We start from the raw sequence: 15,531 nt of genomic DNA, 5'->3' as shown, positions 1-15,531 counted from the left end.
CAATAACTCTGTCATCACCAACCTTCATGTGATTCCACCCAGTGCTTAATTTGTACTTGTTGTTTCCGGTGCAGAGCACTGGCACTTATTTTTGAGGGACAGCACTCTTTTTTCCTGCCTCAAGCATTTACTGCAAGCAAAAGACACATATGGGAAAGACGGAGGAATGCAAAAATGAAAAAGAGCGCCAGAAAGGGAGAGAGCAGAAAGCTGCAGGAGTGAGGTGAAATGGCTTAAAATGGACTAAAGAGGCCCAACATGGCTTTAGGATTACGCTGCCCTAGTATTCCGTGTTTGCAAATTTAATTGCAGCAGCTGCGTGTTTAAGAGGAGAGCTGTGGTCACCGGCACGTTTTTATTTACAAATTAAGCACTGGCTGTGCGACTCTTTCTTATTCAATCCTGCCATGCTTTAGATCCTATGCACTCTCAATCCACAATTAGTCCCTGAATATTAAAAATAAGGAATACATCTACTCACAACAAGTCACAAAGGTACAAATTGAAGGACACTTACCTTGTCTTACGCAGCTGCGCACCAACTGGCCGCACGTCAGTGTAGGTAGGGGGCGTAGGTAGCACCTACACAACAGGAAGGGGCCAGGGGGGGTGTCTCCCCTCTACCGGGCCCCAATCACGCACTCTGGGGCTGGGCGCTGGCTTTTATTTGGGGTCCAAGGCTGAAGCGCACAACAAAAGAGACTTTTCCAGGGGGGTTGGGGGGGGGCACCACACCTCTGCAGGCTGAGGGCTGAGGCTCACGGCAGGGCCTGAGAAGAGCCACACACCAGAGTACACCACCACGTGCGCAGCGCAGCCAGTGAGTCAACAGTGTGCCACACACTGACTCGCTCGCTCCTCGCTCACCACGTGGCGCCCACCCACGCAGGCATTTTAAATAATGCCGCGGGGGCAGGACAATACTTCTTGCCAGGGCCATCAATTGGTAGCGCTTTCGCGCGCTACTAGATTGATGGCCCATTGCCCTCATCAGCTAATGTGGCGGCTGCTGTGTGCCCGGCGTGTACACCGCCACGCAGTGTCGCACCAGGGGGGGGCTGTCAATTGGTAGCGCTTTCGCGCGCTACTAGATTGACGGCCCTCTGCCCCACTGAGAGCTCCGTGAAGTACGGCCACGCTCTCAGTGGGGCAGAAGGCCGTCAATCTAGTAGCGCGCGAAAGCGCTACCAATTGACGGCCCCCTGGTGAGAGACACACTGCGCGGCGCACACACGCTGCCTTCCTGCTGCTGTGCGTGTGCGCCGCCCGCGAGTCCGACTCCGAACTCACTATCTCACCTCACGGGGCGGGGCCTGGCCAGGGCAGTAATATCTCCGGCGGCGCCGCCCCGCGATTTTTCCGCACACAGGGCTAAAAATAGCCCAACAATCAGGATCCCCGCAATTGGGTTTTTTTCCCGCACAAATGGGAAAAATATCGCCCATTTGTGCGGGAAATCGCCCAATCTGGCAACACTGATGGGAGCAGCTGCTATCCGGAAGAAGAACGGGGAACCAGAGGGGGTTTTTAAACCTGAGCGGACCGGTCGTGAGGGGAAGAAGTTTTCTATCGGAGGAGAAGATGGGGCCGTGACGAGCAGACCGGAACAAACGCATGGGAGGAGAAGACGACGTCAGGGGGAGACGCCGAGCAACCCTGGAGTGCAGCCAGAGGAAGGCGACCAGGAGGAGAGCAAGCAGACCGACCACACTCTGGGAAGAGCGTGGCTCCGGCAGGTACGGAGCAAAAAGAAAGCGTGAAGCAGGGAAAATGGGAATTAGGTTTAATTTGTTAAAATAGAAGGAGAGAAGTGAGGAATTGTGGTAGTTTGATAGTGGTTTATATATGACAGAGTCTGAAACGGAAAGCGAAGGAAAGGAAAGTACCTACCCCTAAAAGAAAATACAAGGAAAGGAGAGACCAGACAGATAAAATAGTATAAGAAAGAGATAGAAAGTTACCAAGATGTTTTTGGAACCAAAGAAAGAAAAGAAGATGGAAAAGACAGGAATAGAGAAAAGTCAGAAACTAGAAAGGAAGACTATTGACGACCTAATAAAAGACATAATAGTAAAAGACAGCCATAAGTAAAGTAAAGTGAAGGAAAGAAGAAAGAAAAGGGACACAGAAGACAGAGAGAGAGAGAATAACATCAATAATACCTACCACCTAAAACAATCCTTCCATGTTCTTCTTTCCTCCTATGTGCCTCCTGAGTCTCCACCTGGAAAAGAAGATGGAATAAAGTAAAGAAGTTGAAGAACGTACAAAAGAAAAGAAAAGAGAGAGAGAGAAAAGAAGAAAAGGGAAAAGAGACACTTGTATAACTAAAGACTGTAACAAAACTTTATCTCAAAACCAATAAAATCATAAACCACCATAACGCCTACCAGCCTCCATTGTCTGACCCTGTCACAGTCCTATCTAGCCTGAACAAGACTGCCAACTCTATAGGCTAAATTGGACTGAAACAAAATGTAAATAAGGTACTAGTTATTCTTTTCATCCCAAAACATGCTCATTTCTCTCATACTTTGTTGACTACTGACACTCATACTAGGTGTACCTTCAAAATTCACAGAAAATATATAAAATCTTGAAACGTAAGCATCAGCCTGACTCAGTGGATGTGCTGCTGACAAAGTACTGGTTCTCGCTATGCCAGCTGCTTGAGTGACTCCATGCCCTTCCTTAAGAGACCAAAATAAGGTAGTGATCGAGCCATAATAAACTCCAGACTTGATAATGGGAATGATCTTGAAGGTGGTCTCCCTGGGACTTGCTTGCAGCACTTAAAATGTATCCAAAAGGCAGCCATCCAACTCATCTGTGAGTGGCAAAATGTAATCATGCCTTTGCAGTAGGACGTCTATTCACTGGACCCCCACAAATGCCAGAGTGATTTTCAGAATCCCAGCTTTAATATTTACCTCATTTTACAGCTACCTTCTAACTTTAATACATTCCTTGGTCTACCACATTCATCTGCTGGTTCACTCCTTATAATGATTTCATTTTCATCCACAAAGTTACATCTAGGAGAAACCGAAGAAATTCACTGCTTGACCTCACGTTGTCGAACCTCCTACTCAATCACATTAGGAAAGAACTGTTTTTGTAGGAGTTCTGCTAAATATTGCCCATATGATGTTCACAATTTAGATCTAATGTTTACATATTGCCAGATCCATACCGGCGTGCACCATAAGTATAAATAAACATATATATCTCTGAAGGATAGGTGCCTGCTTTTCTACCATAGCAACACCCTTCATTTGTTCAGTATATCATTTTAATTTGATCGGGGCCATACTCTCAAACATTCTGAAGGTATTTACCAGAAATTACGATTCTCTAAAAAGCGTTTGTGTGTCTGATATAGATAACGGCATATAAAAGGCAATGGCATAGTGTGTAGCCCCACACTCTGCAAAATGAGTATCAGCCCTTTCCAGCTGAACCCTTATTCCATATGCAGAAGAATGGAACATATTCATGAATTTCTTAAGACCACATTCACAAAGTTAATGATATTCTGTTTATCTGCCAATCTATCCCTTTGTATTTTATTTCCCTTTATTAGAACAGTTCAAGAAAGAAGTTATGTGTATGAGTTTGTAGCCTTGCTGAGCTTGATCCCTTTCATGTAGGATGTCATGTCCTTTGAGTACTTGCCATGTTTTTTAAGAGTTTCACTCACTTTCTTTTGATCATCACATAATACCAACTTAAAACGTGCAGAGACGTTCAGATTTCAGTTCAATGCGTTTCCTCTCAGCCACATTATTTGCCTTACTTTGTTTTCAACAGCTCCCCAGCAGTGCGCATTTCCCCCACCACCAAATTTATCAATGAGAAATCATCTATGTCCTCCGAGATGCGGAAGAAGTTCTTTGAAGTTTCTGACGAGGCCGACCTCTGCCTGCGTAACAATATGGAAGCCATTGAGAGGTGGGAGCTATAGTGGACTGTAATATGGTTTAGAAAAGCCAAGACCTGTCTTTTAATTATTCGTCTTTGCGTGTGGCTGCCATTTTCAGTGTTAGCTTTAGGGTTCCCATTTGTGACAATCTCTTTGCTGTAGTTGGAGCAGTTCTGCTCTGTATGTCAAAACTCTTCCGTGTAGGCTAGGAGACATTGTTTTTTCCTATAGAGTTCGTGTCCTGTTGCATTCGCAACATGTCTCTTTAATAGAAAAGTACACTTCTTTCATTGCTGCCCAATTTTTAGGCAAATCCAACACATGAAGATTTCTCTAAGAAAACAGAGTTTTGAAATGTCATATTATTTGAACACATTTTCGGGAGTAGTGGCCTGTGGTGGGGCACTATCGTGTGAAGTAATCTTTGGAAAAGACTAATTAGTAACAAGAAAATGTAATACAGTTCACGAATGGGATGTTACTCAGAATCTGTCAGAAACTGATTTATTTCTTAGGAAGTTATGTACAGGGAGAAATACCCAAACGTAAATGAAATGTACTTTTTAAAATCCAGTGTGGCACAGATAGTGGTGTGGAACAATAAAACTTCTGCCAAGTGCACAGCTTCTGCAGTTTTTGAAGTTTTCATGTTTAGACACTTTGTACATTATCACTTGTGTGGCAAATATTCCATCAAAATGTATTTAAGGAGAAGTTTCCCGGACCTTTTCTGTCAAAAAGCGGGTTTTGTAGGGTTTTTCTCCTGCAAAATCCTATTCTTACCATCATTTTTACCAACTTTTATTTAAAGTAGGTCACTTTTGCTTTGTGAAGATGGCAATTTTTTAATTGAAAAAAATCAAGTCTGAGCTTCATTACCCAATAGCCCTGTGTCCGTGTCATAGAAAGCATAAAAAAGATCTACAGCATGTAAATGGTGCCAGCAGCCGATAATCATAGTCTACCGACTAATGAAGTAGGCCATTACAAAGTAACTAGGAATCACACGATTTATGTTGCTGAAGTAACCTGCAAGAGCACGAGGCTAGGACTAGTTTAAATGATGTAATGAATATGATACAGTAAATACACATGTGAGGTGGTAGTCGAAAGAAGAACCTAGAAACGTTTGTCTTAAAGAGACTTTGAATAAGATTTATTGTTTAGGAATCCACGAAAAAATAACAGCAGTTATCTTGGGTTATCTTCACCAAAATAAGCGCTGTAGACATTGAACATGTCTACAATGTCTTTGTAGCCTGTATTATGTGGTATAGTGTCTCTCTTATATCGTTTTCTAGACAGTATAATCCTTGCCTTGGGTACGCATATCTCTGGGTTTCGGCTGGGTTGATTAGTGTCCTTCTCTCCTTTGCACCAACCATTGTCTCTATATGTGTCCCATGGACCCATTAGATAGAGGCAAGTGAAATAGGGAGGGAATTGGATCCAAAGGACATTGTAGCTGGGGTTCAAGGCATTGCTCTTGATGCCTACTGCAATGTGCCTTGGAGGGACCTTCTTACACATTACAGTAGCAATACCACCTGTAGTGAAAAGGAAAGATGCAAAGTGTGTGTACTGCTCAAGAAAAAAACTGCAAAGAAATCTGAACAAGACTAACCAGCATTTGACTGTTTCCCTCTAACTGGTTTCTTCCATTTCCGTTTCCTTTTCTCAGTCACCCAATTATGCTTTACTAATTTTTCTGTTAAATCCCTAATCAAGCATTTGCGTTTTGCACTTTTTTAATTCACTGTAAAATGAAATCTGCATTACGAGTTTTGTACACTTCAGAAGACCTTGCAGCTGAATGTGCAATAAGAATCTTGAAAAACCTTGGCTCTTGATTTGGCACATTTAATTTCCCACATAAACAGCCGGATGTACAAACACCTTTTTCAGTTGCAAAATGTGTGATTTGCAAAATCCCAAGGTTTGCCACTGCAAAATATCTTTCAACTTTATATAAGTATTTCTCTGAATCTTTCGCAGATACGGGAGACATGAAAGCAGTGTTGCCCTTGTATGTTTAATCTAAAAACATATGTATCAGTAGTTTTGTGACTGCATTTGTAGTTTCAAAACCGTTCGTCAATCAGCACCCCCCAAGTTGAGTTGGTAACTCATTCACAAAGCAAAAGTTGTCCCCATGGGTAACTTTCTCCTTTGGGAATCGTGGCAGCAACCTCTGCATTGGACCTCCAGACCACTGAGGCCACATAGTCCAGTCGATGTCTTCTCAAACAGTAAACACTTTTTAAAAATCAATACTTGTGCTTTTCTTGAGAGAGGCTGCTTTTTGAAACAACGTTTCCTATTGACCTCATTTGCAGGCCTCAATTCTCTGATTTGAAGATAATCGCAAAATATCAAATTGCAACTTTCTTTATTAAGATTGATTAGACAGGTCGTATCGTTACCCCTTACCTCCCGCCCCATGTGAATTTAAAATTTGCAGTGTGACTAATATTACATAGATGGCACTGAAATTGCAATCCCATTGGAGAAACAGTCGGTGCACAAATTGAACAGTCCTGGTTTATGAATGGGATAAGTACATCAAGAGTAAACGTCGTACCGAGCAGCCTGCAGATCTGTTAATGTAGTAATAAACGAAAGGGCAGGAAATTCCTCTTAAACCCTCAGTTTGTATTCATTAATCCTGACAGCCCTGACGTGTGATCATTTTGTTGTGTAAGCTTCCACACAAAAGAAATGCTTCCGCTCATGTTTGTTGCTGCTCAGTATCTTTATGTGTATACCTAGGTTGTCACACTCTAACAGCCACCTCCACCAAATATTTTTTCAAAATATCAAATTTACACCCTTAAAAGATTTTCAAAAATGCACAAGTGGCAATATTTTAGCACATACTTCACATTGTCTTTGATAATACTGATATTTATTGGACAATTGTTACTAATTATTTGGAGGCTAATTTTTGTCACTGTTTTCAAGTGGTAAATGAAAGAAATGTTATTGCTATCTAGTTAGGGTCTTAATTTGTAAGACAAATAAGTGCCAGGGCCCGCCTCAAGAGACCACTGCAGCTTACATCACTTATTGACCCTGCTAGCACTGCCTGTGGCAGTGCCAACACAACTCCTCACCGTCACACTCTTACAAGTGTGACAATTTAGACTATTCCAGGCCGCCAAACTACAAGAATGAGATAGGAGGCAGATATTAGTAATTTTAATGTGTATTGAATTGATAAACAACTGTTTTTGTGTTCCACTCTACATTAGACAAACAGTGTCGCCATGTGGCAGACTTCCATAAATGCGGGTACTGAAAATGATGTACAGGTGCCAATCACTGGAAACCACCAGCTCAAATAAAGCACTGGGGTCAAGTAATGGAAATGTCACACAACTGCTGTAATGAGTATGAAAAAGTTGAAATCTGCAAATATATCAGTGACAAAGTTCTATCTTTTTAACCAATTATTATTATTTTGTTTTAAGGCGGCGAGAAGAGTTTGGCAATCAGAAGTTTCATGCACTGGATAACATTACCTTCTTCCATCAGGATATGGAGAAGTTAAGGAAGCCATTCCACCATGTCGAGGAAGATAAGGATTATGCCAATACTGAGAATTGGTAGGGCTACAACAAACAGTATTGATTGGATGGATGCATTGCTTTGATTCCTGTTTTCCTTCTAGTGCCATGCAGCAGAGAGTGGCACCTTGGCAGCATGAAATCCTTTCTAGGTCTGGCAACAGGCTGCTTTAGTTGTGCAGGACCATTTGTTATCAGGGGTTATATCATGATGGGCTATGATGGCTCAGTGCAGAGTCGCACACCTGTTTTTATGCACTTGCAGTGTGTAAAGTGAATTAATTAAATCAGATATCTGGGTTTTGTGTTTTATTTTCAGACAGTCCAGCTCCAAAGCAGTGAGAAAGGTTTGACTTTTTGTGTTTCTGAGCTGTGCTGTCTGAAAATTAAGCATTAACTCGAAGTAATCTCAGTACCACTACCACCACCAAGCATTGGCAAAATGCAAAGGTCTGGCTTTTATATGCTATTGTGTGGAAATACATGTCTGCATGCCTGTGTTTGCATCTGTTCTCATGTTAAAGCCCGAATGATTAGTGGTTCTGCACCTGTAGACGAAAAACCTAAAACACTTGTTTTTTAGCATTAAGTAAAGCTTGTTTTCTTGCTTTCACTAAAAACTGTTAACCAGAATCCTCCATCCCGATCCTAAGGAGACTACTGGATTTTTGGGTGACAGGGTCGTTCTCAGTGCGGGGGACTAAGTCTAATCCACGGAGAAGGACCCTTGCCGCCCTCAATCCGGTTTTGCTCCGGCTAACTAGCAGTGCCTCATCTCTCCCAAAGGGAAGGGATGATTGGGCAGCCGAGCGCATGACATCTTAGAGCTTCTCAGGGAAGTCGTGGTCACTCAGATCCCAACCAGTTCTCTCATACCAAGTGTGGTCTCAGATACAAATGACAGAGGCAGTTTAAGTTTTACAGATTGATTTAATAAAACAACTGCATTTTAGATAATAAGGCGTGAGCCGCAATAACCAGAACCATACAACACAGTAGGATTGAAATAGTAACGAGGAGAGTGAAACATAAGAATAACGCTATCATAGTGCTATCAGATTACGTTCTCTCTTCTCAGTTCTATTTTGAGCACAGCATGTTAAGCTCTAAGCTTGCCTTTCAGGTTCCCCGGGAGGACATCAACCCTCATACCTGAGCAAAGGCCTGTGATCTGGATCAGCATCTGCAACAGGGCAGTCAGCATCTAGTTGTGGTTCCCTGGTCGGAATCTCCCTCTTACGTGTACTAGAACTAGGAAGTGTTTTTATAATCAACACGCCGGTGTTCTGAGAAACATCCCTACGTAAGAATGTGTACTTTCTACGAATCCTAAAGACTAAACTCCTACCACGTCTAACGGCAATGTACCAGACTGTATCCTTGACTGAAGCACAGAGCGAGCAAGAATGTATTGTTTGAGAACTCCGGTGCTGAAGTAAGCTAAACAGTGTGATAGAAGAAAATATAACAAGACCGTGAAACTGGTTAAAGAAAAATAACAGTACAAGGCTAAATAAAATGCATCTAGAACAAAGTGCACCGAGGCCTAATGCTTTTAGCAAACGTGCAAAGGCTACATTAAAAATGGCTACACTACACCCTCCCCTTGTCGGTAGAAAGTGGTTCTAATCTAATTTTCAAAAATGCCCTATGTTAAAAAAAACTACTAAAACCGTATATAATTTCAACAAGTTAAGAGGACAATAAAGCACAGTAATCCTAAATTTAAAATTAAGCATGCGGCTAAGAGCCATATTTATATGCCAGTCCAGCTGTGCTGGACGCATTAAATATACGTCCCAAGAGTTCACCAAAGTGGCTCGGAAAGTTGGTATTCAACAGGGACTGTATTTTTGCTGATGACCTTGCCACCTGAAGTGCGTAGGTCTCGCGCGCAGATGTAAGGGCCACATGCTTTTGAAACAATAAAGCCTTTAGTCTACTTAACTTGTCAAAATTCACCTTAGAAGTAGCAATGTGAGGCCAGATATCCGCTACCTCCCTTAATTTAGTGGGGGGAAACATCACATTCCCGCAGCAAGTAACGACCTTGGTGACCGAAACAACGTAAACTATTCCGGCCCGCATGCCACAACAGTCTTCACTATTGAGGAGGACGTAGCTGACGTTTGAAAGCACCTGGAATGTGCGTTTAATCAAAGGGACCGGAACTCCCTTCAGATAGCAAGCCAAATTTGCAACCGAGGCATTACATGCCCCATGCAAGGACAGCTGCTTACAAACCATCGAATGGCTGACTGAAGTCTCGCAAGCAGTACTGCTAAGAAAAACCTCTCTCATGCCACTAAGACATTTGTACAAGAAGGGAAGTTCCCACACCTCATGTATGTAACTGTCTCCCAGCTTTTCATATCTGCCTACCGGAACATGTTTTAAACAAAAAGTGAATTGTAGTGTAGAAATAGGCAGTGTATCAACCACTCAGCGGAGGGAATCTCGGCCACGGTAAAAGGCAATCTTTCCAATTTTTCAATGTTTAACATGACATAAGTCGCCTCCTTCTTAGCCATCAGTTGTTGTTGGCGTGTCAAATTAAAGGAAAATAATATCTCCCTGGCTCTGATGTGCTGCCACAGAACGCGACCCACCTTCAGTGTCTGAAGTGTCCAACCCAACTGCATAACGGACCGTTTTTGACTTTGTCCATGATATAATGAAGACATGTCAGATCGTATAATGTCTATAGCAGAAGAAACATTGTCAATGGTATATATTCGGTCGGACAGGGTGTGAATTCCATTATCGACAACAGCAAATGCCTGTTTCAAGTTTTCCTGATCAATCTGCCTTAATCGGGCCGCAGCCTCTTGTTGGGAAAGTTTCCATATTTCATTGTATACTTCGTACAAAAAACGTTTCCTACGTGGTGTCTTCGGGCCTGACAAAAAATCTTGCAAGTCAGTGTTGTTAGACAGGAGAGTGAGATGTGTCTTAACTGCATCTAGTGTCGACGATTTGAACCATTGTTGGCACAATTTACCCACGCTATATGTAGTTATAATTTCAGCATGTTCAGGTGATAGGTAGCGAGGGTCTGCCCTACTCGTCCTGAAACCCCCTGAGGAGGTGGCAAAACGTTGATGACACCCGTTGGTGTCTATGTGCCACAATAACCACCTGCCCGAACGTGACAATGAAGTGTTAAATGTACCATTTTGGACCCACTCTGTAAGGTCACTAAAGGTGGCATTGATATATTTCTGCCAATCCTTCATTTTGGCAGGGACAGTTATACCAGGCATATTAAATTCTCTAATTGTTGCTAAGCCCAAACAGCTAGTCTGTTGCACAGTTTCATTTAAAAAAATCACCTGGACAGGAATGAGACATGCTCTAAACAATGTTTCTCTACCCTGTGTCTGCCAATGTTTTGTTCCCCAAACACTTTTCAAATCAACATTTTTTGACCAATATTCATAGCCTTCAATTGACATACGGGAAACAAAAGAATCTGAGTATATGAATTTCGTATTAGTCAATAGCATTTGCTTATCTTTATACGGAGTTAACTTAAAATAATATGACTTAGCATTTATTTGATGATGCCCAGAAAAGTACGTAAATTTGTCAGAATATGTTTTAGAACTCCCTCGCGGGGGAGTGGGGCAATGCTCCCTTTGCGTCTAGTCAAATATTGTTTTTGGACTACTGGCTTTATGTATAAAGTGGTGCCCATAATAATTATAACAAAACATGTCACCATAATTGTCTTTAAACTGGTAAACTTCCTCATTCTCATAGACAGTATAATATTGTAACTCAGTCATCATGGAATCAACTGTCTTCATGTCCCAATCATCAAAAACAATGCCTGGTATTACAACATCATTCATGGATAATTTTAAAACGTATGGTATTTGAATTATCTCAGTGGGACCGTATATATCAAACATTACTTTATCCCACACAATCCCATCCGGAATTGGCACTGCAGAAATGTTCACAAAGGACAAGTCTCTTCGAACCTTATGTGATAAAAAATGTGGCTTCAACACCTCCTCCACCTGTGCAACCGCTGATCTTTCAGGAAGAAAATGACCATGTATCAACAGAAAAAAGGTAACGACAAACCCTATCCACAGAAGAAATGCTATCATAGTCAGTAAGAGCCACAGATAGTTCCAAGGAAAAACAAAATACGTATCTTTAAGCCAATAAATCAGCTTACGTGGACCTGGGTCAGGTGTTGAAGAGGCAAATGAGTCCGACAGACCATCGTCGTTGTTGGCAAAGTACCCAGAGGCAGTTCTTGCAAAAGGTGCCGCCGTATTCAATGGAGGAGTAGGTGTCTCTCGCGGTGGTACACTGTAGATAACACCACCGCAACATCAGTAGTCATTGTGACTCGATCAAATGTTTCCAAATTATTCGTTGTCAGTGGACTATCGCAAGATCATCTTCCACCCTCCCCAAGCTCGGAGAGGCAACAGTGTTGGTGTATATGACTTGGAGCGTAACATCTTCCACAGTAGTGAGAGGGATTCGGGAACTACTGGACGTTCCTCTTGGTCTGCTGTGCAGAATCGGCCACATGTTGTAACTTGACATTGTCGATGGAGACAAAGCAATTTTCTTTGGCACCTGGCAACGGTGGTAAAATAACAGTTCTTGTTCCGTGTATCCCCAACACAGGGACTGGTGCACGATATGAAGGGCCAAATTCTTTTTTTACTGCGACCTTTTCACGCACAAGATCCCCAAATTTGGGAATCCAACCAGTAGGCGTTACTGGCACATCCTTAGTTCCTGTGGAGGCAGCACTTTCAGAAGAGTTATCTTCACGGAACTGTTGTAATTCCTGCAAAACGGTGACACGATCATTTATGTCAAAAGGCGTTTCCGCCGCCTCCACACCAGGACCATCTAGATCCGGAACAAACATTAGTGTTCCGAACAGGCACTCATATGAAGTACGACCCCCCCAGGGACCTTCTAGGCAAGTTATTCAGTGCTCTCTGTACTCCAAACAGGTGGGTTAGCCAACTACAACCTGTACCTAAGACTCTAGCCGTTAAGGATTGCTTTAAATCGCGATTTAAACGCTCCACGACTGAATTTCCCTTGGGATGAAATGGAGACGAGAACTGGAGCTGGACCCCCAACGAAGCCATGGCGACCCTGAATGCCCTTGAGGCAAAAGCAGGGCCCTGGTCCGAATGGAACGCCGCAACTGCATATGTATCGACAAAGATATGCAAATCTTTAATAACAGTTTGAGCGTCAGCCGAGCGTTGTGGCCATACTCACACAAATCTGGAGCAAGAATCAACAGCCACCAGGATATATTTGTATGCACTGTCGGGTGTCAATGGACCGCAATGATCCAAGTACACACATTGTAATGGTCTGTTTGATATTAAGAGGGGCGTCTGCGACGGGCGCTTAGCTGTTGAAACTTTAATTTGTTGACAGATGTCACAACAAAGGACATGCTGCTTAGCCTCCTTATAGAGACCAGGCCACCCGTAATGGGCCTGTAATAGCGAAATTGTGGCCGCCACCCCAGCATGTGCAGATGCCACCCCCTCATGCGCTGCATTAATCAATTGAGGTCTTACAACTTTATTGGGGATCTCGTGTACGCCTACGCCTGGAATCTTAACCTCAGCATTCAGCATACTGCCCATAAAGTATTGATATTTGGAAGGAAATCCTTTAGGATAAAGCGTGGCATCAACCGTAGCTTTTATGGCAGCCAGAATCTCTGTGTCTGATTTGGAACTCGAACGAGTAACTGCGGCCACGGTGGCAACTGCCACTGCCGACTTTGCGGCTTCATCAGCCAAAGAATTTCCAGGAACGTGTATTCCAACGCGCTGGTGTCCAAGAGTATGTACAACATGGACTTTAGGTAGCGTCTCTTTCAGGTCCGCTACCTTCCCCCACAATAGTCTGTGCTTTATGTTGTTGCCCTTTGAATCTCTGAACCCATTCAGCCACCAGTAATGTAGGTAATCATTAAAAGACTGAACACAGTAATATGGATCACAAACTATTAGTGTACACTGTACCGGATCTGCATGTTAAAATGCCAGCAACAGGGCTTTCAGCTCAGCCAACTGTGCCGTAGAGTCCCCTAATGTTTGTGTATAAGTATGTTGGGGGCAGAATTTCTCCCCTTCCATATGTCCACTCACTACTGCACATGCAGCTGAATATTGGTGTTTTGTCCCCACCGCCGGCTGCGCAGAGCCATCGGTGTACATGACTACTTGATAGTGATCAATAGGCAACGTGTCAGCGGGGACTGGATATTCAATGTCATATTGCAGAAATTCCTGTGTTTGTAACTTTGGGACAAAAATGTAATCTACATCAGTGGCTGTTAAAGACGTAGCCCATTGTATCCAACGCGGGTGCAATGCTTTCGCGTTAGGAATACTCGCTTTGGTAACAGCCTCTAGGGCCGGAATAGGGGAAACGACTATAATGCGTTTGCCCTGGGCAAGAGGTCGTTCTTTAATAACAGCCATCTGTACAGCAGTGAGAATTTTCTGTTTGTGCGAATCGTTGTTCAGCAGTCGAATACAAATGAGACTTCTATCCTATCGGGACTGTCTCACCTTCATTAAAGGTGACATACGTAAACCCAATGGCCCCAGCTATTAACCTGATGACCAACTGTGTCTTATTGCCTCGTGTATGTAGATGTCTTGCAGCTATCAGATCTGCTTGCAACTCTCGAAGAGTGTGTGTATGCTCAATCGTCCAAATTTTACTTGAAAAATTAGGACGTATTAATTCATATAACGGTTTTATGCGTGTAGCATAATCAGGAATGTACGTTCTGGCAAAATTTAGAAAACCCAACAATGATTGGAGTTTCTTAATTGTATTAGGAGGTTGCAATTGTGCAAATTTTTCTAAAAATTGTGGCGCTAGGCTCTTACCTTCGTTTGACAGCTCATATCCCAGAAATATGACACTGAGGAAGGCAATTTTCGACTTTTTGAAGTTAAATTTATAGCTAATGTTGGCAAACCCTACAACAATGAGGGCTACTCGTCTTAAATGTTGTAGCAATTCGTCATCTGTAAGATATATATCGTCTACATATGACAATGCTTCAGGGTCCAACTCGTGCAATATTTCAGTCACACGAGCCGAAAATAGTCCTGGGCTATTCTTATACCCCTGAGGCAAACAACAGAATTTTTTATGAGAGCCTAACGCACTAAAACTTGTAAAGTCCCTACTTTCGGGTGCTATATTCTGGCAGAAGAAACCATTCGAGATATCTAAGGTCGTTTTGTACTTTTTCCGCACAATATTGTTCATTAGTGCTGCGCTATGTGCATTTTGTATAGCATATGTACGTGTATGTCCGTTCAAATGTCTGTAGTCTAAGACTATTCTATATGAATGGTCCGGTTTAGCTACAGGGAATAAGGGATTATTCATCGGCGAGACACAGGGTTCAATAACTCCCTGGTACTCTAATTGTATAAGTATTTCTCTCACCGGTGCCCTTGCGTCATGTTTTATAGGATATTGTGGTTGTGGCTGAGGTTCGCCTTTAATCGGAATTACATGATATGGAGAATCCCTATCCCACCCTACGTGATTTCTATATAAGGCAGGTGCCTGTGCTAGAGCCCATTCGATGCTATATGATTCTGCGAGTTCTCCTGGAACAAGTGGGGAGAACGAAGGTTTAATAACCTCCTCCCCAACTGGGCATGTGCGGACAAAGTCAGGCGGCCAATCCTGTTCAGCCAGCAAAATGTCATATATCTTGACTACACGATCCCAAAAGATTGCGTTTATAGTGCGTTCAATGTCTCCTTCCAATTGTAAAGTCACTGTATATACCCTATTGGGATCAGAGACGCGCATATCTGCTGTTCAACCTGTATGAAGTCATCAGTTGCTTTCACCTCCAGATGCTCTAGAAGATTCCGACGAACTATTGTGACCTCTGCCGCGCTGTCTAACAGTGCTAGCGCCCACGTCTGGTTCTTCAAGAGAACTCTCTTCCTGTGTGGCATGTCTAATTGAGACTGCCGCCACCTTCTTCTTCTT

General features: G+C 42.9%; 1 protein-coding gene across 1 annotated transcript in view; it reads left to right on the top strand.

Moving 5' to 3' along the window:
- The window catches only part of CCDC60 (coiled-coil domain containing 60), a 493,444-nt gene that overhangs the window by 435,638 nt on the left and 42,275 nt on the right, over nucleotides 1-15,531 (top strand). The window contains exons 11-12 of the mRNA XM_069214471.1: nucleotides 3,811-3,951; nucleotides 7,393-7,527. Coding sequence (XP_069070572.1) covers nucleotides 3,811-3,951; nucleotides 7,393-7,527 — 276 coding nt within the window. The remainder of the gene's footprint in view (nucleotides 1-3,810; nucleotides 3,952-7,392; nucleotides 7,528-15,531) is intronic.

The sequence above is a fragment of the Pleurodeles waltl genome, chromosome 11 (genome assembly GCF_031143425.1).
Source record: "Pleurodeles waltl isolate 20211129_DDA chromosome 11, aPleWal1.hap1.20221129, whole genome shotgun sequence".
Classification (NCBI taxonomy): domain Eukaryota; kingdom Metazoa; phylum Chordata; class Amphibia; order Caudata; family Salamandridae; genus Pleurodeles; species Pleurodeles waltl.
This window is presented reverse-complemented; position numbering and strand designations above follow the sequence as displayed.